Source organism: Lithobates pipiens, unplaced genomic scaffold, assembly GCF_037356315.1.
Source record: "Lithobates pipiens isolate NorthernLeopardFrog02 unplaced genomic scaffold, aLitPip1_a1.2 Scaffold_18, whole genome shotgun sequence".
In the NCBI taxonomy this organism is placed as follows: Eukaryota; Metazoa; Chordata; class Amphibia; order Anura; family Ranidae; genus Lithobates; species Lithobates pipiens.
Window position 1 is genome coordinate 642967520 of NW_027507758.1, and position 23257 is coordinate 642990776.

General features: G+C 48.7%; 3 protein-coding genes across 11 annotated transcripts in view; 2 read left to right on the forward strand and 1 right to left on the reverse strand.

Annotated features, from left to right (window-relative positions):
* Positions 1–23257, reverse strand: part of LOC143989623 (uncharacterized) — a 261462-nt gene that overhangs the window by 54106 nt on the left and 184099 nt on the right. For 2 of the 9 annotated variants that reach the window (XM_077489848.1, XM_077489847.1), the window contains exons 2-5: positions 3092–3431; positions 2878–2975; positions 2567–2788; positions 2278–2484 (exon numbers count right to left, since the gene is read on the reverse strand). In XM_077489848.1, coding sequence (XP_077345974.1) covers positions 2278–2484; positions 2567–2788; positions 2878–2975; positions 3092–3176 — 612 coding nt within the window. In that variant the 5' untranslated portion in view covers positions 3177–3431. Of the gene's footprint in view, positions 1–2277; positions 2485–2566; positions 2789–2877; positions 2976–3091; positions 3432–4124; positions 4217–23257 lie in introns of those variants that run through there. The other 7 variants (XM_077489851.1, XM_077489849.1, XM_077489854.1 and 4 more) reach the window with 5 other exon arrangements.
* LOC143986907 (uncharacterized) overlaps positions 6688–23257 on the forward strand; it is a 356956-nt gene continuing 340386 nt past the window's right edge. The window contains exons 1-6 of the mRNA XM_077485315.1: positions 6688–6817; positions 9672–9781; positions 10055–10189; positions 10269–10392; positions 10509–10606; positions 10686–10892. Coding sequence (XP_077341441.1) covers positions 9686–9781; positions 10055–10189; positions 10269–10392; positions 10509–10606; positions 10686–10892 — 660 coding nt within the window. The 5' untranslated portion in view covers positions 6688–6817; positions 9672–9685. The remainder of the gene's footprint in view (positions 6818–9671; positions 9782–10054; positions 10190–10268; positions 10393–10508; positions 10607–10685; positions 10893–23257) is intronic.
* LOC143989914 (uncharacterized) overlaps positions 21079–23257 on the forward strand; it is a 28631-nt gene continuing 26452 nt past the window's right edge. The window contains exon 1 of the mRNA XM_077490187.1: positions 21079–22896. Within this exon, the coding sequence (XP_077346313.1) occupies positions 21962–22896 (935 nt within the window). The 5' untranslated portion in view covers positions 21079–21961. The remainder of the gene's footprint in view (positions 22897–23257) is intronic.

Genomic DNA, 23257 nt, shown 5'->3' on the forward strand with positions numbered 1-23257 from the left:
CTGGTATGGATTTTGAGGGGACCCCCACACCATTTTTTTTTTTTTTTTGCAAAAGATTTTATTGTAGTATAATACAATAACAGATATTGATAACAACCATTGTACATAAGATACAGAGAGTTGACGGGCAAAAGAAAAATACGACAAGCAGGAAGTGCCCAGATAAATTGAATAACATGAGTTACTAACAGAAGAAAGAAAAAGAAAAAGGAGAAGGCCTATGGGCCCGGGGCCCAGTTGCAGTATACTATACATTCTGTGTTGTTAGGTCCGGTAGGTCCGGGGGCATCCCGTCCCCCCCCCCCGACACCGCAGTGGACTGTGTCGAGTGGGGACGCCACGCCAGATAAAACAGTGCAAGGTAAGATAGAGTGAGAGTGAAATTCAGTCCCAATGCGATTGTAAAAAGGATCAGGAAGGAGAGAAGGGAAGAGAAGCAGGTAAGATAGAGGAGGAAATTGACGGAAATGCCTGAGTCGAATAATCTGAGCTGCAGGAGAATCAAAGCTAACTTACAAATACTGTATGAGAAATAGTACACTGAACCAGTGACTTTCGCTGCCGGCTCTACTTGGTGTGGGGATGATGGATTACCAATTAGACAGGCTTAACACATTTTGGGTGTGATAACCAGGAGGACCATTGTTTGTTGAATCTAGATTCCGTCATGTGTACTCTGGAGAAAAGAAATTCCATTCGACAATGAATATTAAGTGTGTTAATAAGCTCAGTTAGGGTTGGGGGGAGGGGGTTTTTCCACGCACAAGCTATGAGCAGGCACGCTGAGATTAAAACGTGGTGTACCACGGGTAGACAGGTGGAGGGCCAATATTGGGAATCCAGACCAAAGAGAGGCATTCGCGAGGTCAGCTGTTGGGGAGAGTTGGTTAAGGTCTGAACTAGAGAGGAAACTTGTAGCCAAAAGGGTCCAATAGCCGGGCAGCTCCACCAAATGTGAAATAAGTCTCCGGTGGAGTTGCAATTTCTCCAGCACTGTGGGGAGTGGGTGGGGAAGATGGTCGCTAACTTTTGCGGTGTATAGTACCACCTATGAAACAGTTTCATGACCGCTTCCCAATGTGTAATGTTTTTGGAGATGACTAGTGGGGTGCGAAGTACTCGATGCCAATCTTCCATGGGGAAAGAGCAGTGTAGCAGGGATTCCCAATAAAGTATGCTCGAAGATTTTGACGATGAGGTGGGTCTGGAAAGGAGTTTGTAAATGAAGGATATGCCCTTTAAGACAGTGAGAGGGCGGTTATAGAAATGGAGGAGGTCCTTGGAGGTGGGGTCTGGAGTCGTCAAGCTTTGAGAGAAGATATGTCGAAGCCGTAAGTAAATATAGAAGTCCTTATGTGAGAGCCTAAATTCCGAAATCAGTTGTTGGAAACTTTTTAGGTCCGGACCAAGAAACAGGGCTCCAATGATGTTGATTCCAGCTTCATGCCAGTGCTTAATTGATAGGTCTGGAGAGAGAAGTTGGAGCGCTAGTAAGGGGAGATTGATCAATGCAGCTCTGTGTATGCCCTGATGATCTTTGCGTATTGCACTCCATTGAGATAGGCAGGCCCTTACTGTGGGAAGGATGGATCGCCCCACACCATTTTTTTTGCCGCAAAGTTCCCCTTAATATCCATACCAAGCCTGAAGGGCCTGGTATGGAATTTCGGGGGAAGCCCACGCATTTATTTTTTCTCCTAATACTAACATGACCTGTGTGCAAATAGCCTTAAAAAAACCCATAGAAGTGAACCAGCGCAAAAAATAAAAAAAAGGTCAAGTTGAGAGGTGCGCCTGTTCAACTTATGCAAATTAATCTACGAGGCTTTTGCTGGCGCAGTGAACCAGAGCACTTGAAGGGGTGCAAATGCCGCTTGCGCATGCGCAGTGCATAAATTGACCTAGCGCAGTTCCAAGTATATTTGCAGGCGCAGCAAGCTTGCTCAGAGGAAGTTACTTTTCCGTTCTATTTTGGGCATATTTGTTACTTGGACAGTCATATCTATACTTCCTCACATCACCCCCATAATATTGGCACTTCCAGCTTCTTTTAATTCTGAGTTGAAGATGCCGTGGGCCGGGTCTATAGCGGCGCACAGATCGCGTCCGGCATGTTCATAGTAAATGGGGAATTGCGCTGTGTTACAGGCGCAAATGCTTTGTGAATACGAAAACGGCTGTTGCGCGTCGGTGTGCGACGCAACTTATGGCACAAATGCTTTGTAAATCAGCCCCATTGTCTCTATAAGTGTGTTTTATAATCTCTATCCCACCAACCTTGCAATAGTGGGGGATGGTGTGACCTTCCTGTGTGGAATCCCGGGAATACAGAGGACGGGGACATCTCTCTGGTGGGTTCCTGGTATTTGGTGGCTCCATCATATCCTTGTGTCCTTCTGAAAACTCCTCCATCACTCCATACTCCTCATCCTCCTCTTTATACTCTTCTTTAATATCAATATTATCATCCCCGAGGTTTCCACTCTGAATATATAATAAAACATTCATTGTAACAATCATGCTGTGTATAAATCAGAACTACCAATAATAATTGTCAATCATCTACCTGATGATGGTGGGGGATGGTGTGATCTTCCTGTGTGGAATCCCGGGAATACAGAGGACGGGGACATCTCTCTGGTGGGTTTCTGTAGCTGGATGACTCCACCATGGTGTCCTGGTACAGATCTTTGTGTTCTTTTAGAGACTCCTCCATCACCCCATCCTCATCATCCTCCTCTTTTATCTCTTCTTTAACCTCAACTTTAGGATCTCTCAGGTTTCCATTCTGAATATAGAATAAAAATGACATCAATGGTAACAATGCAGATAATGTACAGATCCTAATGATACTATCAGTGATTGTTCCTCATCTACCTGATGATGGTGGGGGATGGTGTGACCTTCCTGTGTGGAATCCCGGGAATACAGAGGATGGGGACATCTCTCTGGTGGGTTCCCATTACTGGATCCATCTGTAGGAAACACACACACTGACTGAATACATTGTTTCTATGTGTTTATCAGATGATGGGGGATCTAGGTGGAGCCTCCGTACTGCTCTCTCCTTTACAATAAAGTCTCCTCTTACCCGGTGATGTGAGGGGCGGCTGATTGTCCATCATGACGTCCTTGTAGAGATCCTTGTGTCCTTCTAAATACTCCCACTCCTCCATGGAGAAATAGACAGTGACATCCTGACACCTTATAGGAACCTGACACACACAATGATACAGTCACCATCCAGACACATCCCTTGTCTGTTACTGGATAATGTCCCACAATTCCCAGAATCCTCCTCACCTCTCCTCCATCATCTCTCTGGTGACTTCTAGAATCTTCTTTGTATTTCTCTATTCTATCAGGGAGGGAGGTGGAGGCAATGTGATGGTCATATGATCTCCAGACTTCACAGGAGGAAAACTCTACATCTGAACATAAATAGTAAAATCAAATGATATTCCCAGAATCCTCCTCACCTCTCCATTCAGGTCTCCATTTTATTAAAGCCCCACTTCAGGCTGAGGTTTTGGTTGCAGCCAATAGCTTCATCACTGATCTGTGTATTCTGAGAGCGGAGAAGCGCCCCCCATTGTCAGAATACAATAGTGCAGCGGGGAGGATTCCTCCACCCCCCTCCAATGTGTGGATGGGGAATCGGGGCAGCTTTTTCACTCAGCCATAGGGTTGCCTCCTCCTCCCTTTAAACCCGAACACCTATGAATTACTCGGGTTCTGAGGCTAATTTCATGCAGATAAGGCACCAAGTGAGTTTAATTACCACCTTAATCAGCCACAGAACCCGTGTAATTCACATGTGTTCAGATTTAAAGGGTTGAGGTGGCAACTAAGGATGAGCTCCGGCGTGTTCACACAGCCCACGTGCAGAGCCCGCCAGGAAGTCGGCACTGCACTGATCACAGGCAGTAAGGCATTTCCCAATCTCTGCAGCTGCACATCGGGACAATGTCTCACTGCCTGTGATTAGCACAGTGCTGACTTCCTGGCGGGCTCTGCATGTGGGCTGTGCGAATGATAAAACTGAACCGTGTATGACCAGCGTTGGAATGAAGATATATTCATCATCAGCTGATCACCCCTGAAGGGGTTAATCTACATATTACCTCCTCTGCCGCCAGATCCAGCAACGTCTCCTCTCTACGTCCTTCCAAATGGAATGTCTGTCAGTACATGACATCACTTCCTGTCTTTACCTGACATTACTTCCTGTCTGTATTCCATAGAGACTTCCTATCTGGGTAGAGGTGAGATCACCACCTTGTGGAGCTCAGAGAAACTGCATCCCAGAGAATCATCTCATAAGGGTTGATTTACTAAAGGCAAATCCACTTTGCAATACAAGTGCACTTGGAAGTGCAGTTGCTGTAGATCTGAGGGAAAGAGCTGAAAGGAGGGGAAGCTCTGCTGATTTTATCATCCAATCATATGCAAGCTAAAATGCTGTTTTTTTATTTTCCTTGTGTGTCACCCTCACATCTACAGTCACTGCACTTACAAGTGCAATTGTAGATGAAAAGTGGATTTGCCTTTTGTAAATAACCCCCATAGCATGAACACGGCCTTGTGCTGTGTGTGAATGTACTGTATATCCTTCCTCTTTCTCTCCTCCCTGAGTGTGTATGAAGAGGTGGAGCTCTGAGTGTGTATGAAAAGGAGGAGCCCTGAGTGTGTATGAAGAGGAGGCGCTATGAGTATGTATGAAGAAGCGGAGCTCTGACTGTGTATGAAGAGGCAAAGCTCTGAGCGTGTATGAAGAGGTGGAGCTCTGAGCGTGTATGAAGAGGTGGAGCTCTGAGTGTGTATGAAAAGGCGGAGCCCTGAGTGTGTATGAAGAGGAGGCGCTATGAGTATGTATGAAGAAGCGGAGCTCTGACTGTGTATGAAGAGGCAGAGCTCTGAGCGTGTATGAAGAGGTGGAGCTCTGAGTGTGTATGAAGAGGTGGAGCTCTGAGTGTGTATGAAAAGGCAGAGCCCTGAGTGTGTATGAAGAGGAGGCGCTATGAGTATGTATGAAGAAGAGGAGCTCTGACTGTGTATGAAGAGGCAGAGCTCTGAGTGTGTATGAAGAGGCAGAGCTCTGAGCGTGTATGAAGAGGCGGAGCTCTGAGCGTGTATAAAGAGGCAGAGCTCCTGAGTGTGTATGAAGAGGCGGAGCTCTAAGTGTGTATGGAGAGGCGGAGCTCTGAGTGTGAATGAAGAGGCGTAGCCCTGAGTGTGTATGAAGAGGCGGGGCTCTTAGTGTGTATGAAGAGGCGGAGCTCTTAGTGTGTATGAAGAGGCAGAGCTCTTAGTGTGTATGAAGTGATGGAGCGCTGAGTGTGTATGCCAAGGCGGAGCTCTGAGTGTGTATGAAGAGGCGGAGCTCTGAGTGTGTATGAAGTGTTGGAGCTCTGAGTGTGTATAAGGAGGCGGAGCTCTGAGTGTGTATGAAGAGGCGGAGCTCCTGAGTGTGTATGAAGAGGCGGAGCCCTGAGTGTGTATGAAGAGGCGGAGCTCTGAGTGTGTATGAAGAGGCGGAGCTCTGAGTGTGTATGAAGAGGCGGAGCTCCTGAGTGTGTATGAAGAGGCGGAGCTCTGTGTGTGTATGAAGAGGCAGACCTCTGAGTGTGTGTGAAGAGGCGGAGCTCTCGAGTGTGTATGAAGAGGCGGAGCTCTGTGTGTGTATGAAGAGGCGGAGCTCTGAGTGTGTGTGAAGAGGCAGAGCTCCTGCTGGAACAGCAGTCGGAGAAGGAGGAGTCTAGGAGGAGCACCGAGCACTTTACACCTTATCAACTTTTCATTGATTGGTGGATTTATTTTATTTTGAGCAAAATAAGTATATTGAAGTAGATGTAAAGTGGAAGCAGTGGACTTGCAGAGAACACTATATTGAGCACAAAATATTGTATGGTTACATAATTTTTTTTAAAGGTTTGTACTTTAATATTGCAGCAAACATTATGAGATTAAAGAGTTAGGTGTAAAGTGGAAGCAGTGGATCTGCATGGAACAGCATCTTGAGCACAAAACACTTTATGTTGTATATGAATTTGCACATGGATCAGTTTACTTCATTTATTGATAAACACCATAAGATCAGTGAAGTAGGTGTAAAGTGGAAGCAGTAGATCTGCAGACAATATTATTTGAGCCCCTAGCACTTTATATATGAATGTCTCCACATATTTTAGTGTATTTGTGATGATTTATGTGCACACACAATAGGACAGCGCTGTGACACATAATGCTCTTCTAGTTGATAAAGGGAACCTTTGTTACAGCAGCAGTCCGGTATAAGTTATTTCTGTAGGTATTTGAGTTGTTACACATAGCGCGGGTTTTATTCTATTTATATTGGTGACATAATTGGCCAAATCTGGGGATCAGGAGCCATTTCCACCCTTTACTCTCGGCTGGGGCTCTTTGTATCCATATAACAGATGTTCTACATGACTAAATCTGACATCAATTTTACTGCAAAATCAAAGGGGCCAAAATGTCCCCCCCCCCCCCCCCCGAGCAGTAATATATTTCTATCCCCCTTGGTGGGAGTGGAGATGACCCATCTATAAGGATATACAGTACATACACACAGCACAAGGCTGTGTTCACACTACCGGACGTTTCTCAGGGCTGCAGTTTCTCTGATCTCCACAAGGTGGTGATCTCACTTCTACCCAGACAGGAAGTCTCTATGGAAGACAGGAAGTCTCTATGAAGACAGGAAGTGATGTCAGGTACAGACAGGAAGTTCCGGGTGAGAGGTGAGTCGGGAGGAAGTAGAGAGGAGACGTTGTAGGAAGAAGTAGCAGAGGAGGTAATAAGATCATATTTTCTATTTACACCCAGTAACCCCCTATAATGAAGGTCAGAAGTATTAGATGTTTGTATTTAGTTGTATAAAATGGACAATCTCTAATCGGGATACAATGTATTACACAGTCAGTGTATCGGTATAATGTGGAGTGTGAGTTCCGGGGTCCCCACAGGGGGAGGACATGAGGCTCCCTCAGTAAGAAGCACATAAATGATTGTATATTGTGTCAGGATAGAGCCAGACACCTCGGCACCACCTGAATCTGAGGGGAGGTCTCTGGCTGAATTCACAACACAAAGAAGGGGGTCAGTCTGGTGAGAGTCGCCTTCCATGATGGACACAGAGAGGAGCTGATGGCTGCAGACCTCACTGGAAGGTGCTTAGAACTGCTGAGTCTGATGGGTCAGTATGGACTGGGTGCTGCTCTCTGCACCCTGGACATATAGTTCTGTATTGTCTGTGCTGCTGAGCTGTGGTCAGACCCTCCCAACCCCCTCCAAGGGCCCATGGACTTCACCCTGCCTGCCCTTCTTCAGCTACCAGCCCCTACCCCTGTCTGCCTGAATCTCTGCCCTGTTCTGGACTTAGCCCTGCCTGCCTGGATCTCTATCCTTGAGTACGGGATCCCTATTTCTGCTGGGCATAATTCTTTCTACTGTGTTTTGCTACCCTGATGTGCTAGCACTGCTCTGCCCATGTGCCAAGGACTTTAACCCCTGCTGTACCAAACACTGCTCTGCCCTGTGGACTGTCACCCCCTTTGCTGCCCATATTGCTGTCCTGAGGATCACGCTTCATTTCTGTGCCTTCTGTTTGCCCTGTGGGCTACCTCCCCTTTGTCCCCTATTGCCACCCTGAGGATCACTCTTCATTGCTGTGTCTATTGTTTGTTCTGTGGACTAATTCTCCTCCTGCCTGTACCCCGAGTCCCCCAATAAACGCCCCACGTGTCGGGTTCCTGGTGATTTGTCTCTGTGTGCTCTCTCTCTGCACTCTTCATTCATCACACCCCCGTCATGTCCGTCTTCTTCCTCCATAGTCACTGTGATGTCTTTTATCTCCAGCAGATGATGATACACACATATATAGTGTGAGAACCTCAGATTAACCCCTTTCAGGGGGATCAGCACAAGGGTTGCCACCTCATCCCATAAATACTGAAGACATATTGATTACACAGGTTCTGTGGCTGAACTCACTTAGTGCCTTATCTGCATCTAATTATCCTCAGAACCCGTGTAATTCATATGTGTTGGTTTTAATGGGAAGAGGTGACAACCCTACGAGGCTGCACTATTTTATTCTTGTTTCCACACTATATATGTGTGTATCATCATAGAATACATGAAGGTAACAAACCTGGAGCCTTTAGAACCACTTTAAGTCATGCTGAGATCATCTCCCATTGGCTGAGCAATATTCTCATTTGTCTCTGAGCTCCTTCTTGCTATTCCTCGTCCTGCCTGTTGTTTCCTTGGATTGATTTTCTGTGTAGTGACCCCGGCTTCATCTCTTGGATGCGCTCGTCTGTTGCTTGTCCTGACCTTTATCCTATGAATAAAGGGTACTAGTGCGCTTCACCTTGCTAATCAATGTGTAAAAAATGAAATACTATAAGTGTGTGAAAGCAGCCTACAAGAAATAGTGATCTCAGCACTAATAGTGATACAATAAAAGTGAATAAATTGCGGCGCTAACCACGAAAAACAACTAAATAAAAATAATTCTTATCTAAAAAATGTAAAGTGCAACAAGTGTGAATCACCTCACAAAGTGCAAAATGTGCGATACAAAAAATGCAAATAAAATAATTACTACAATATTACATGTGCTTGCATAACATAATCATGCCAAAATATATAAAATCCAGAGAAATTGCTGAGAAGAAAATGTGCAAAAAAAAAAAATGCAAAAATCAAAAAATATTGATAAATAATTAATGCTCATTAATTCCAGTTCATGCAAATGCTTCGTGAACACAAAACAAAGTCCATGCACAAAAGTGACTTCCAAAGTGTGTGCTAATCCAGTGACTGAATTCAGTGTCAAGCCTGTGCACCACCAGTTTCCCCCAGCCTCTCACCTCAATTACTTGGTATAGAAACACAATTTAAAAGCCAAAGCTAATCCATCCACATTCGTCCAGCGGCTAGTATCCACCTGTATCTTTCTTTCCCAGGTTCTTCACATCTCACTCGTTAAGGTGTGCGATACATACAGTGTGGAACAAAAGGACAGGGGGGCTCTTACGGGGGTCTTCACCTAAAGATCGGAGATAGTATTTTTCATCCTCAGAGATAAAGAAGTCTGTGTGCTTGTCCTCAGCTGCTCTATGTACAAAAACATCAAATGGAAGTGACCTATATAAAAAATTCTTCTTAATAAAGTCCAGCTGTGGTAGCTCAGACACATGGATCTTTACTTCACGTCCTCCTCCCTTCCTGCTCATATAATCCAAGGTCCATTTTGATTTGCACACTCCCAGGTCCAAGTCTTGTAACACAGCTGGCTTCCTCTTCCAAAGCGTGTCCCCACACCATCAGGTGGTGTGGGGACACGCTTTTAGGGAGCAGTGACATTATTACATTGATCAGTGCTCTAAAAATGTACTGATCAGTGTAAAAATGACACTGGCAGGGAAGAGGCTAACACTAGGGGCAATCAAGGGGTTAAATGTGTTCCCTCAGCGTGTTCTAACTGTAGGGGGGATGGGCTACCAGTGACATGACAGTAATCAGTGTTAAATAGTTAGTTAGATATATACTAACCTTCATATTACCTCCTGGTATCTCCTGGTATCCTCATCCTATTATTGTACAACCAATCCAGATAATTCTCTGTTATCTGTCTACAGGGAAACCTTCATAGATGACGGCACCAATGAGGATGGAGGAGGACCGGAGTCACATGACTGAGAAGATACTAAATCTCACCCTGGAGATCATCTACCTGCTGACCGGAGAGGTGAGGAGGATTCTGGGAGGTCACATGACATCACTCTTATCTCTATTAATAAAACACAGACCTGACCGGAGAGGTGAGGAGGATTCTGGGAGGTCACATGACATCACTCTTATCTCTATTAATAAAACACAGACCTGACCGGAGAGGTGAGGAGGATTCTGGGAGGTCACATGGCATCACTCTTATCTCTATTAATAAAACACAGACCTGACCGGAGAGGTGAGGAGGATTCTGGGATTATAACATGATATTCATATTGGTTCCTCAATACAGAGATTTCCTCTTGTGAAGTCAGGTGATCATATGACCATCACAGTGCCTCCATGTGACTCTCTAAAACCTGAGAGACACAACATGGAGAAGATTCTAGAAGTCACCAAAAAGATGATGGAGCTGCTGACAGGAGAGGTGAGGAGGATTCTGGGACATTATCCAGTAACAGACAAGGGATGTGTCTGGATGGTGAATGTATCATTGTGTGTGTCAGGTTCCTATAAGGTGTCAGGATGTCACTGTCTATTTCTCCATGGAGGAGTGGGAGTATTTAGAAGGACACAAGGATCTCTACAAGGACGTCATGATGGACAATCAGCCGCCCCTCACATCACCGGGTAAGAGGAGACTTTATTGTAAAGGAGAGAGCAGTACGGAGGCTCCACCTAGATCCCCCATCATCTGATAAACACATAGAAACAATGTATTCAGTCAGTGTGTATGTTTCCTACAGATGGATCCAGTAATGGGAACCCACCAGAGAGATGTCCCCGTCCTCTGTATTCCCGGGATTCCACACAGGAAGATCACACCATCCCCCACCATCATCAGGTAGATGATTGACAATTATTGGTAGTTCTGATTTATACACAGCATGATTGTTACAATGAATGTTTTATTATATATTCAGAGTGGAAACCTCGGGGATGATAATATTGATGTTAAAGAAGAGTATAAAGAGGAGGATGAGGAGTTTTCAGAAGGACACAAGGATATGATGGAGCCACCAAATACGAGGAACCCACCAGAGAGATGTCCCCGTCCTCTGTATTCCCGGGATTCCACACAGGAAGGTCACACCATCCCTCAATATTGCAAGGTAATGGAATGGAGCTTATAAAACACAGTTGGATTTTCTATGTGATGTCACAATAATAAATCTTCTATCTTACAGATGATATTCTCTCTCATTTTCTTGGTTTAGAGTGGAGATCCAATGGATATAGAATTTGAGGTGAAATCAGAAGAAGAAGAGAGGTATGTGAGGGATGATCAGCAGTCTATGGAGGAGGATGGAATAACGGGGACATTTATAGAGGAGGACACTCCTACAGAGATCAGCACAGGTGGGTCATTAACACTAAATACATTCCTCCACCCATACTGCTCACTGATTGGTCCAGAGTAAGGCGGGGGCTGGGTGATAACAGCCTGTAATCCCCTGGTCACTTTCCTGAGCTGTGTTCCCTGTCCTGTATTCCTGGATTTCTCTCCGATAATCTTCCTTCTCTGTGCTGCCGACACAATTTATGGATCTAGACTGGATTTATGGAGATTCTGGGGATCAGCTGGCAGCAAAATGTTCATTTTCCCCATAGATGTTACTAGATCTAGGCACCTGGGGTATGTGGTTTGGGTCTTCTGCCCCATACCCGGGTATGACAAGATGTCTGACAGAACAATCCCCCCAGGATTACTTGTTGTGTTGTCTGCTGGCTGTGCCGGGTGGAGGGATATGTCTGTATAGTCTCAGACCCAAGTCACTGAGTGCAGTCTCAGGAGATGGGAGGCAGCGGTGTGGGACCTCTGCAACTTGTCTCATGTAATCATTTCATCTTCCACTGATTACTGAATACCAATATTATGAGTCCTGACTAGTGATGGCCGAACAGTTCGCCCGGCGGTCGTTTCGCAGCGAATTTCGGCTGTTCGCAGTCCGCCAGTTTGGCGGACTATTGGCGCCGTTCGCCCGGCGGACTTCCGTGTTTTTACTGTGTAAAGGAACTTTGACCTTATGACACATCCATCATGGGGTACAGGACAGCCAATTGAGACATGACAGCACATGGACACTTGGACATTCCCCCTAACTTATAAATACACCCGATCCGGCGGCCATTTTACATTCTTTCTTCTGTCACTATAGGGAGAGGTTGCTGTTTGGAGCAGGGACAGATAAACCACTAGCTATTTGGTACACAAAAGTTATTTTCAGGACTGGTATAGGTGTTAGGTGTATATAGGTTTGCTGTGCTACTGATTGTTGCAGCAGCCTGAGTGTCTTTTGTCAGTTTAGAGAAAGGGACAGAGCGCTGTGTCTGCTGCTATTTTAGGGACAGCCAGATTAGTCATCATCATCATCATCATTAGCTGTTACTATCAGGTCCACAAAAGAGCTATTCGAGTAACCAGTAATTGTTCCAGTCTCCTCTGTTTTTCCAGTTTGTATAGGGACAGGAAGGAAGCAGTGTGTCAGGCAGTGAGGGCCAGTTTAAACAGTTGCTGTTACTATTAGTTCCACAAAGGTTCTTTTCAGGACTGGTATCAGTGGTATGGTAATAGGCTTGTACACGTATAATATTCTTTCTTCCAAATATAGAAAGAATATTATACTTGACTGCTGCCCTTCTGCTGCAGTCTGCTAATCATTCACAACTCACTTGTTCCACAAAGCTCTTTATCAGGACTGGTAACTTGGTCTGTGTAGGGTGCTACAGTACATAGGGTTGAGTGCGGTACAGTCTGCTGTTCTGTAAGGACCGCTATCGGTCCACAATAGATAGGGTTGAGGTGTACCACTGCTGACCGCTGCCCTATACTGCAGCAGTCCTTCAGCAGTATAGGGACTGACGTACAGTCTGCTAATCAGTCACACACAACCTACTTGGTCCACAAAGGTCCTTATAAGGACTGGTAACTTGGTGAAGGGTGCTACAGTACATAGGGTTGAGTGAGGCACAGTCTGCTGTTCTGTAAGGACCGGTATCGGTCCACAATACATAGGGTTGAGGTGCACCACTGCTGACCGCTGCCCTATACTGCAGCAGTCCTTCATCGGTATAGGGACTAAGAGTTTTGTCACAGGGTGATTTAAAAAATGACAGGCAGAGGAAGAGGCAGGCCCTTCCACAGGGGTGGTAGGGGTAGGGCAGGAGCAACAGGCTTGAGCCAAAGTGGGAAGTTGCAGAAGGTGTGTTCAATTACTTTAAAGGACGCACCAGACTTGGTTGAGTGGCTCACTCAGCCTTACTCTTCTGCACCCTCCTCATCCTCTCGATCTGCACCCTCTTCTTCACTCTCTGCTATGTGCACCTCCAAAGACACTACCACCAACACCACCACCACCACATACCTTCCGCTTGAAGGACACAGGAATTATTTTCCGATCCATATCAAGAGGACATTTCTGATGCGCAGCCACTCTTGGTATTGGATCAGGAAGAGGAGGTAGCAACAACCGCTACTCAGCAGTCTGACGACAGTACCCAGATCAGCCCAAGGAGGAGGTTTGTCCCTGGTGTTGCTGCCTACTCCGAGATCTCTACTTATAGCGGTGGGGAAGGTGACGTTGATGATGACGTGTCTAGTGATGTCACATGGGTGCCCACAAGAGAGGAAGAGGAGGGGAGTTCAGAGGGAGATATGGACCAGCAGATAGGGAGGAGAAGCAGGACTAACTTACATTGCACAGGAGGGACAAAGCAGACTGCAAATGTATCAGGAGCGAGTCATCGACCATGTACGGTCACATCTGGCGCTCCCAGGACACCGGCACATGGCTCCACAGTGTGGGCTTTTTTTAACGTGTCCGCTGCTGACAATAGCGTTGCCATCTGCAATCTTTGCAGTCAAAGCATTAGTCGCAGTAAGCCCAACACTCACCTAGGGACGACCGCATTAAGAAGGCACATGGGCAGCCATCACCGAGCCCAGTGGGAGCAACGGAACACACAAAGCCCAGGGCCGGTGCACCCACTAGGCGGATTAGGCAGCCGCCTAGGGCGCACTGCCGCCTAGGGGCGCAGCCGACCCTTGCCTCCCCTTTCTTCCTCTTCTCCCACCCCCAAGCTCCCAGCAGAGCCACTGACAGGGGACCCGGAGAGCAAGGAGTTCAGTGCGGCGGGAGGGTGGTAGCTGAGCGCTGGGGTGTGCAGCTTCTCCCCTCTCCCTCCCAGGATTTCACAATGCTGGAGGGAGAGGGACGTCTGTGTAACAAGGCAGGGAGCCAATAGCGCTCCTCTTCTGAGTGGGAGGGCGTGACTGCTGAGTTGCTCCGCCTCCCACTAACTCCTTAGCCAATCGTATTGTCCAGCCCGCCACATTTGACCAGAAGATGTTGGTCAGAGAAGGGAGGGATGGAGAGGACCTCACCCGACATACCTGAGCATGGTGAAGGTATGAGATAAAACTTGTCCCAATGCTGGCTGCAGAAACGTATCAGTGTTCTCCTTCTCCTGTGCTGTGTTTAGGATATGCAGCCACAGGACAGGAGAATGCTGATTAGACTTCTGCAAGACCTGCAATGACTGTTGTTTCTATAGCTATATGTGTCCATCCATGATTTGTTTGACCTTTTATTTATCTTTGAAGGAATTAGGTTGGTCAGGCTGGGAGCGTCTCAGACCTGTTAACCATTTACTGTCTTCCTTTGCTTGAGAAATTACTGTTAGTTTTTTTTGTTTTTTTGGCACATTGTTATATCTTGTAAACTCCTGTTTACACATATTGCAGTGATCAATGTTTTTCCACACTGGTCACTGCTAGCCTAGGAAACGCTTGTACTATGTTCCCAGTCTCTGACCCTCTCCTGTACTATGTCCCCAGTCTCTGACCCTCTCCTGTACCCTGTCGGCAGTCTCTGACCCTCTTCTGTACCCTGTCTGCAGTCTCTGACCCTCTTCTGTACCCTGTCGGCAGTCTCTGACCCTCTTCTGTACCCTGTCTGCAGTCTCTGACCCTCTTCTGTACCCTGTTGGCAGTCTCTGACCCTCTCCTGTACCCTGTCCGCAGTCTCTGACCCTCTCCTGTAGCACGTTTTGCAGTCTTTGACCCTCTCCTGTACCCTGGTAGCAGTCTCTGACCCTCTCCTGTAGTATTTCTGCAATCAAGGGGGGCTATAGGTATGTTGGGTGGTGAGGGAAGAGGGCTGTGGGTGCAGTGGGTGGTAAAGCAAGGGAGGCTGCAGTCACAGTAGATGATGAAGAAAGGGGTCCCAGATGCAGTGGGTGGGGATGAAAGGCATGCCTAGGCACAAGTGATGGTTAAGGCGGGCCTGTAAAGAAAAATGTAATATATAATTCAGGGCAAGGGGCTTCATAATCCAGAGCCCACCAAAATCTTCAGCACCAGGCCCATGATGCTCGTAATCCAGGCTGAACAGTCGCACTTGCAATTGGCCCTGGTGTTCACAGTGAAATAATTAAAACTGACAGATTGTCACACAATACACACTGGGATCTGTGATCAAAGAGTGTGTTGTGCTATTATTTAATGACACTTCACAAAGCCATGCAGGGTATGTTTTTTTTTTTTTGTTTTTTTTTTGGGGGGGGGGGCGCAAGTAGCTGGTCTTGCCTAGGGTGCAAAATAGTCTAGCACCGGCCCTGACAAAGCCACACTGCAGGCTCTCACCGTCCAGCCTCGTCTTCTACTTCTCCTTCTCCTCTCTCCTCACAATTGTCCTCCACTCCACTTTCCATCACGCCAAGCTCACATTTTTCTGCAAAAAGGCAAGCTTCCGTGGGCCTAATGTTCGAGCGTAAAAAAATGATGACGCCGGATAACCCTCTTGCCCAACGATTGACGGTTGGCTTGTCAGAACTCATAGCCCGCCAACTACTGCCATATAAACTGGTGGACTCGGAGGCCTTTCGCAAATTTGTGGCCATTGGAACACCACAATGGAAGGTCCCAGGAAGGAAGTATTTCTCAGAGTAGGGCATCCCAGAGCTATATGGCCATGTTCAGCGGCAAGTGAATGTATCTCTGGCACACAGTGTCGGTGCCAAGATACATCTGACCACAGACACGTGGTCTAGCAAACACGGGCAGGGAAGGTATATCACTTTTACTGCCCACTGAGTGAACCTTCTGACGGCGGTCAAGCATGTAACCCGTGGCACCCGTGTAGATTTGGTTTTACCACCACGGATTGCATGCAGGCCTGACTCTTCTTCTCCTCCTCCTCCTACTCCATCCTCCTCCCTCTCCTCCTCAGCTGCCTCCTCCTTTTCTGCTGCTAGCGTCTCTTCCGCTGCACCGCCCAAGCTTCCCAGAACCTATTCCACATGCCAGGTGAGACGTTGCCATGCCGTGCTGCGTCTTTTGTGCCTGGAAGCCAAGAGCCACACTGGCCCGCCACTCCTTTCAGCTTTGTGTTCACAGGCAGATCAGTGGCTAACGCCGCTCAATTTGACAGTTGGTAAAGTGGTGTGTGACAACGGTGCCAATCTGCTTAGCGCATTGAAACAGGGCAAAATCACGCATGTGCTATGCATGGCACACGTCTTAAACTTGGTCGTGCAGCGATTCGTTGTCAAATACCCTGGGGTCCAGGACATCTTGCGGCAGGCAAGGAAAATCTCGGCCCATTTCAGAAGATCTTACACGGCCATGGCTCGCCTTGCTGACATTTAGCGGCGACACAATCTGCCGGTCAGACGTCTTAGTTGCGATTGCCCGACGCGATGGAACTCAACCTTCTATATGCTTGATAGGCTGCTCCAGCAGAAACGTGCAGTTAACGTCTACCTGTATGAACTCTTCGGCAGAAACGGTTCTGGGGAGCTGGGTTTTTTTTCACCGCGCCAGTGGCTGCTCATGCGTGACGCATGCAGACTTCTGCGGCCATTTGAGGAGATCACCAAACTGGTCAGTCGCAGCCATGGCGCCATCAGTGACATGGTACCTTATGCCTTCTTTATGGAGCGTGCATTGCATGGTGTCATTGATCAGGTTGTGGAGGAGCAGGAGCAGGAAGATGAGGAAGTGGCAATGCTGGATGAATTCCCAGGGGGGGGCTACTCTATCTGAGACAAGTCAACAACAGGAGTCTGAAGAGGAGTCAGAGGAGGATGGTGCCGGGGCGGATGAGGAGGAGCAAGAAGAGCATGCTTTAAACCTTTCTGGGATCCCTGTTGTGCGTGGATGGGGAGAGGAGAATGAAGAGGACGACATTATCCTGGATGATGAGCAGGAGCCAGGCCACCACACTGCTTCCACTTTAGTGCAAATGGGGGCCTTCATGCTCCAGTGTTTTAATAGGGACCCCCGTATAAAAAGCATAAGGGTCAAGGACCAGTACTGGGTGGCAACGTACTTAGACCCCCGGTACAAACACAAAATGGCGGAAATGTTACCGCCGTTGCAGAGGGCTGTCAGAATGCAGCACTTCCAGGCCTCGCTTCGAGAAATGCTGCATTCTGCTTTTGCGTGCGCTGGCAGAGGAGCAATTCCCACTCCCAGAGAAGGATTTGCGGGTACCAATCCAACAGCGCCTGCAAGAAGAGGCCGGTTTGAAGATGTGTTGGTGACTTTGGATATGAGGTCATTCTTTCAGCTGACCCATCGACAGGTGTCATCCGGATCCAGCATCAGGGAACGCCTAGACCATCAGGTGTCCGACTACATTGGGTTAACGGCCGATGTGGATGCTCTGAGGAGTGATGAACCCCTGGACTACTGGGTGGGCAGGCTTGACCTCTGGCCAGAGCTTGCCCAATTTGCAATCGAACTGTTGGCTTGCCCCTCATCCAGTGTCCTGTCCGAAAGGACGTTCAGCGCAGCAGGGGGGATCGTGACCGATAAGCGTACTCGCCTAGCTCACGACAGTGTTAACTACCTCACATTTCTAAAAATGAATGAGGCATGGATCTCGGAGGAATTCAACACATGTGACCAGTAGACCATGTATATGTCTATAAACAATTTTTTTAATCAAGCACACAGACCTTCTTTCTTCATTTGGCTCACTTCCTTGTCCCAAAAAAGCACACCGTACTATATGCCCCTACCCTCCTCTTTGAAGAGGTTGAGCGGTGTCATATTTCTACTGGGGCTGCTTATGAGGGGATCACACCATCCCTGTGCTGTGCTGACTTCCTCCTGGGGGTTTTTATTATGAGGGGATCACACCATCCCTGTGCTGTGCTGACTTCCTCCTGGGGGTTCTTATTATGAGGGGATCACACCATCCCTGTGCTGTGCTGAGTTTCTCCTGGGCCTGCTTATTATGAGGGGATCACACCATCCCTGTGCTGTGCTGACTTCCTCCTGGGGCTGCTTACGGTGCTGCTGTCAGTGCTGTATATCACGGTGCTGGTGTGAGTGCTTAATGTCACGCTGCTGATGTCAGTGCTCTCTGTCACGGTGCTGCTGTCAGTGCTGTATATCGCGGTGCTGATGTCAGTGCTGTATGTCACGCTTCTGATGTCAGTGCTCTCTATCACGGTGCTGCTGTCAGTGCTGTATATCACGGTGCTGATGTCAGTGCTGTATGTCACGCTTCTGATGTCAGTGCTCTCTATCACGGTGCTGCTGTCAGTGCTGTATATCACGGTGCTGATGTCAGTGCTGTATGTCACGCTTCTGATGTCAGTGCTCTCTATCACGGTGTTGCTGTCAATGCTGTATGTCACGGTGCTGGTGTTAATGCTTTATGTCACGCTGCTGATGTCAGTGCCCTCTATCACGGTGCTGTTGTCAGATGCCTCTATCACGGTGCAGGTGTCATTGCTGTATGTCACGCTGCTGGTGATCATCTCCTGCACCCTCTTCTTTGCCTACCCTGGTCCCTGACCTTCCCTCTCTTCCATTGCCTTCATGCGCTCCACAGTCCTGAATTGTCAGAACAATTTCCCATATAAAAAAAGAATGCTTGTAGTTATCGATCCCAAATTCACCTCATACATGTATTATGTCATTGGCCATGTGGTGGGACTATGTTTGCCCAGCTAATAATTATCTTGTGGCTGCAAATTTGACCTAAAGGTTTGCGAAGTTCGCCTCCCATTGAAGTCAATGGGGCCCGCCGCGAACGTTCGGTTTCGCGAACGATCGGCTTCGTTCGCGGTCCGCGTTCGCAAAACGTCCCGTCGGAAGTTCGTCCATCACTAGTCCTGACCCTTAGGCCGCGTACACACGGGCGGACTGTTCGCCCAACCTTGTCCGCTGAACAGTGTTTGGGCGGACAGTCCGCCCGTGTGTGGGCTTTCAGCGGACAGTTTCAGCGGACAGTTGGACGGACAAAGTCTTTCGGAAATTCCGAAAAACTGTCCGCTGAAACTGTGTTTGAGCGAACAGTCCGCCCGTGTGTAGGCTACTTTCGAAATGAGCAAACTGTTCCCGCTCGGAAAGTCCGCCCATTTCGAGCACGTGTACAGGTAGGCGGGGCCCGCGAAGGAGACGTCGCGGGCTCCGCCGCCTGGAATGGGCTTAAAGGGGAACCCCAACGCCGAAAAAAATCGGCGTGGGGGTTCCCCCAAAGTCCACACCAGACCCTTGTCCGAGCACGCTACCCGGCCGGCCAGGAAAGGGGGGCGAGCGAGCGCGCCCCCCCTCCTGAGCCGTACCAGGCCGCGTGCCCTCAACATGGGGGGTGCCTTGGGGAAGGGGGGGCCGCGCGGCCCCCCCACCCCAAAGCACCTTGTCCCCATGTTGATGAGGACAAGGGCCTCTTCCCGACAACCCTGGCCGTTGGTTGTCGGGGTCTGCGGGCGGGGGGCTTATCGGAATCCGGGAGCCCCCTTTAAGAAGGGGGCCCCCGGATACCGGCCCCCCACCCTATGTGAATGAGTATGGGGTACAATGTACCCCTACCCATTCACCTGTGAAATAAAGTACAAAAAAAAAACACAACACAGGGAAAAAATATTTTATTGCACAGCTCCGGGGGTCTTCCGTCTTCGGGGGTCTTGTCCCCCTCTTCGGTTCTTCTGCCGGGCCACCGCGCCTTCTTATAGCTCTTTTACAGGCGGTGGCCCGGTCTTCTGTCGCCGTCTTCCGTTCTTCTGCCGCCGCCTTCGGTTCTTCTGCCGGGCCACCGCGCCTTCTTATAGCTCTTTTTGAGGCGGTGGCCCGGTCTTCTGTCGCCGCCGCCGCCTTCCGTTCTTGTTCTTCTTCTTCTTCTTCTCCTGGAGATGTTGACTCGACGAGCTCTCCGGCCGGAATGCCAGGGACGCGCTCCGCTGCCACTTATATAGTGACAATGGGGCGGTGTCACATGGTATATGTCACATGGGTTGGTCACATGGGTTGATGTCACATGGGGACTATGACATCGTAAGGGGGCGGGGTCACCATGTGACCAACCCATGTGACATATACCATGTGACCCCGCCCCATTGTCACTATATAAGTGACCGCAGAGCGCGGCTCTGGCATTCCGGCCAGAGAGAGCGACGTGTCAACATCTCCTGGAGAAGAAGAACAAGAAGAAGAACAAGAACGGAAGGCGGCGGCGACAGAAGACCGGGCCACCGCCTGTAAAAGAGCTACAAGAAGGCGCGGTGGCCCGGCAGAAGAACCAAAGGCGGCGACAGAAGAACGGAAGGCAGCGGCGACAGAAGACCGGGCCACCGCCTGCAAAAGAGCTACAAGAAGGCGCGGTGGCCCGGCAAAAGAACCGAAGAGGGGGACAAGACCCCCGAAGTCGGGAGAAGAGGCCGGCGGCGGGGAGGAAGAAAGCCGGACTCCTCCGCTAGCAAAAGAGCTACACGAAATTGCGGAGGAGTACGGCGAGAAGACCCCCGAAGACGGAAGACCCCCGGAGCTGTGCAATAAAATATTTTTTCCCTGTGTTGTGTTTTTTATTGTACTTTATTTCACAGGTGAATGGGTAGGGGTACATTGTACCCCATACTCATTCACATAGGGTGGGGGGCCGGTATCCGGGGGCCCCCTTCTTAAAGGGGGCTCCCGGATTCCGATAAACCCCCCGCCCGCAGACCCCGACAACCAACGGCCAGGGTTGTCGGGAAGAGGCCCTTGTCCTCATCAACATGGGGACAAGGTGCTTTGGGGTGGGGGGGCCGCGCGGCCCCCCCTTCCCCAAGGCACCCCCCATGTTGAGGGCACGCGGCCTGGTACGGCTCAGGAGGGGGGGCGCGCTCGCTCGCCCCCCTTTCCTGGCCGGCCGGGTAGCGTGCTCGGACAAGGGTCTGGTGTGGACTTTGGGGGAACCCCCACGCCGATTTTTTTCGGCGTTGGGGTTCCCCTTTAAGCCCATTCCAGGCGGCGGAGCCCGCGACGTCTCCTTCGCGGGCCCCGCCTACCTGTACACGCGCTCGAAATGGGCGGATTTGCCTCCGCCTTACGTGGGCGAGTCCGTTCATTTCAAAAGTTGAGCGAACTGTTTGGCAAACAGTTCGCTGAAACAGTCCGCTCGTGTGTGGGCAAGTCCGCTCATGCAAATTTTGAGCGGACTGTTTGCCGAAACTGTTGGACGGACAAGGTTGGGCGAACAGTCCGCCCGTGTGTACGCGGCCTTACACTGTATACTTTATATTGTACATTACATACTCCTGACCCCTGCACTATATACTCTATGTTGTACATTACATCATTCTCATACTATATAGTCCTATCTGTTGTATTTCATACAATATGTTGTACATTACATAGTCCTGACTTCTGCTCTCTCCTCTACCCACTGCTATATATACACATCATATGTATTCTCTTTTGTTACACCCATTTCCTACCAGCTGGACATTTTATATCGGATGATGTGATTGGAGGACAGACTTTTACATGGTGATAATAATGTGATAACATCCTCAGACTTTGGAACCTTAAACAGAAAGTGATAATGAGGGAGGAGTCAATAACCCAATGATGGGGGTCTTCAGGATCAGTCCAGTCTTCATCTTGGTTGTTCTCCCCCCATCCTCACTCTCTGACCTCTGGTGGGGCTCAGCCCCGCTGTTATTCATGACTAAATCATGGAGTAAATAAGGAAGGTCAGGACTTCTTGTGTTGGGAAGATGGCAATGAGTGATAGAGGGGGAGGGGACACTCGTCCTATAATCCCCTCATCACTGTCACTCCTATAGAAGACAGTTCTCGTTGTTTCCTCCCTCTCTGACTAAGGTCCATGAATAAAGAAATTATCTGGTAGGAGATCAGAGGACCCATTTACTAGTTACCTTGAGGGGGGAATTGTAAGATCCTCAGAGACAAAGCTGCCTGATGTGGGCGGAGTCCTGGTTTAGGGGAACCAATCAGCTCATGTCTATTAATAATCTTTGTATTTCTATTTTAGTAGATGGACGGGAGATGAGGAAAACCTCAGAGGATTGTCTCACTTTGTCTCCAGACTGTAAAGTAGAAGATGAGGACATCACACAGTATAGTCCAGGAGAAAACCCGACTACCTCAAATGTCCATCCGGCACCACACAGTGTAGAAGGACCATCGTATTCCTCTTATCCTGAGGAACCTCAGACTGTGCGGGACGGGGCCGGACCATCGTATTCCTCTTATCCTGAGGAACCTCAGACTGTGCGGGACGGGGCCGTCCTTCCAACAGAGAAGAGCTTTTCCTGTACTGAGTGCGGGAAGTGTTTCCGTTCTAAATCTAAACTTAATAGACATAAAAGATCTCACACAGGGGAGAAGCCGTATTCCTGTACTGAGTGTGGAAAATGTTTTTCACAGAAGTCCTATCTTTCCACACATCAGAGATCTCACACGGGGGAGAAGCCATATTCCTGTCTTGTGTGCGGGAAATGTTTTTCACAGAAGTCCAGTCTTTCCTCACATCAGAGATCTCACACGGGGGAGAAGCCATATTCCTGTCCTGAGTGCGGGAAATGTTTTTCAGAGAAGTCCAGTCTTTATATACATCAGAGATCTCACACAGGGGAGAAGCCGTATTCCTGTCCTGAGTGCGGGAAATGTTTTTCAGAAAAGAGCAATCTTTCCACACATCAGAGATCTCACACGGGGGAGAAGCCGTATTCCTGTCCTGAGTGTGGGAAATGTTTTTCAGTGAAGTCCTATCTTTACAAACATCAGAGATCTCACACAGGAGAGAAGCCGTATTCCTGTCCTGTGTGCGGGAAATGTTTTTCACAGAAGTCCAGTCTTTCCACACATCAGAGATCTCACACGGGGGAGAAGCCGTATTCTTGTTCTGATTGTGGGAATTTTTTTTCAGAAAAGTCCAGTCTTTACACACATCAGAGATCTCACACAGGGGAGAAGCCATATTCCTGTCCTGAGTACGGGAAACCGCCCGTGTGTGGGCTTTCAGCGGACAGTTTCAGCGGACAGTTGGACGGACAAAGTCTTTCGGAAATTCCGAAAAACTGTCCGCTGAAACTGTGTTTGAGCGAACAGTCCGCCCGTGTGTAGGCTACTTTCGAAATGAGCAAACTGTTCCCGCTCGGAAAGTCCGCCCATTTCGAGCACGTGTACAGGTAGGCGGGGCCCGCGAAGGAGACGTCGCGGGCTCCGCCGCCTGGAATGGGCTTAAAGGGGAAC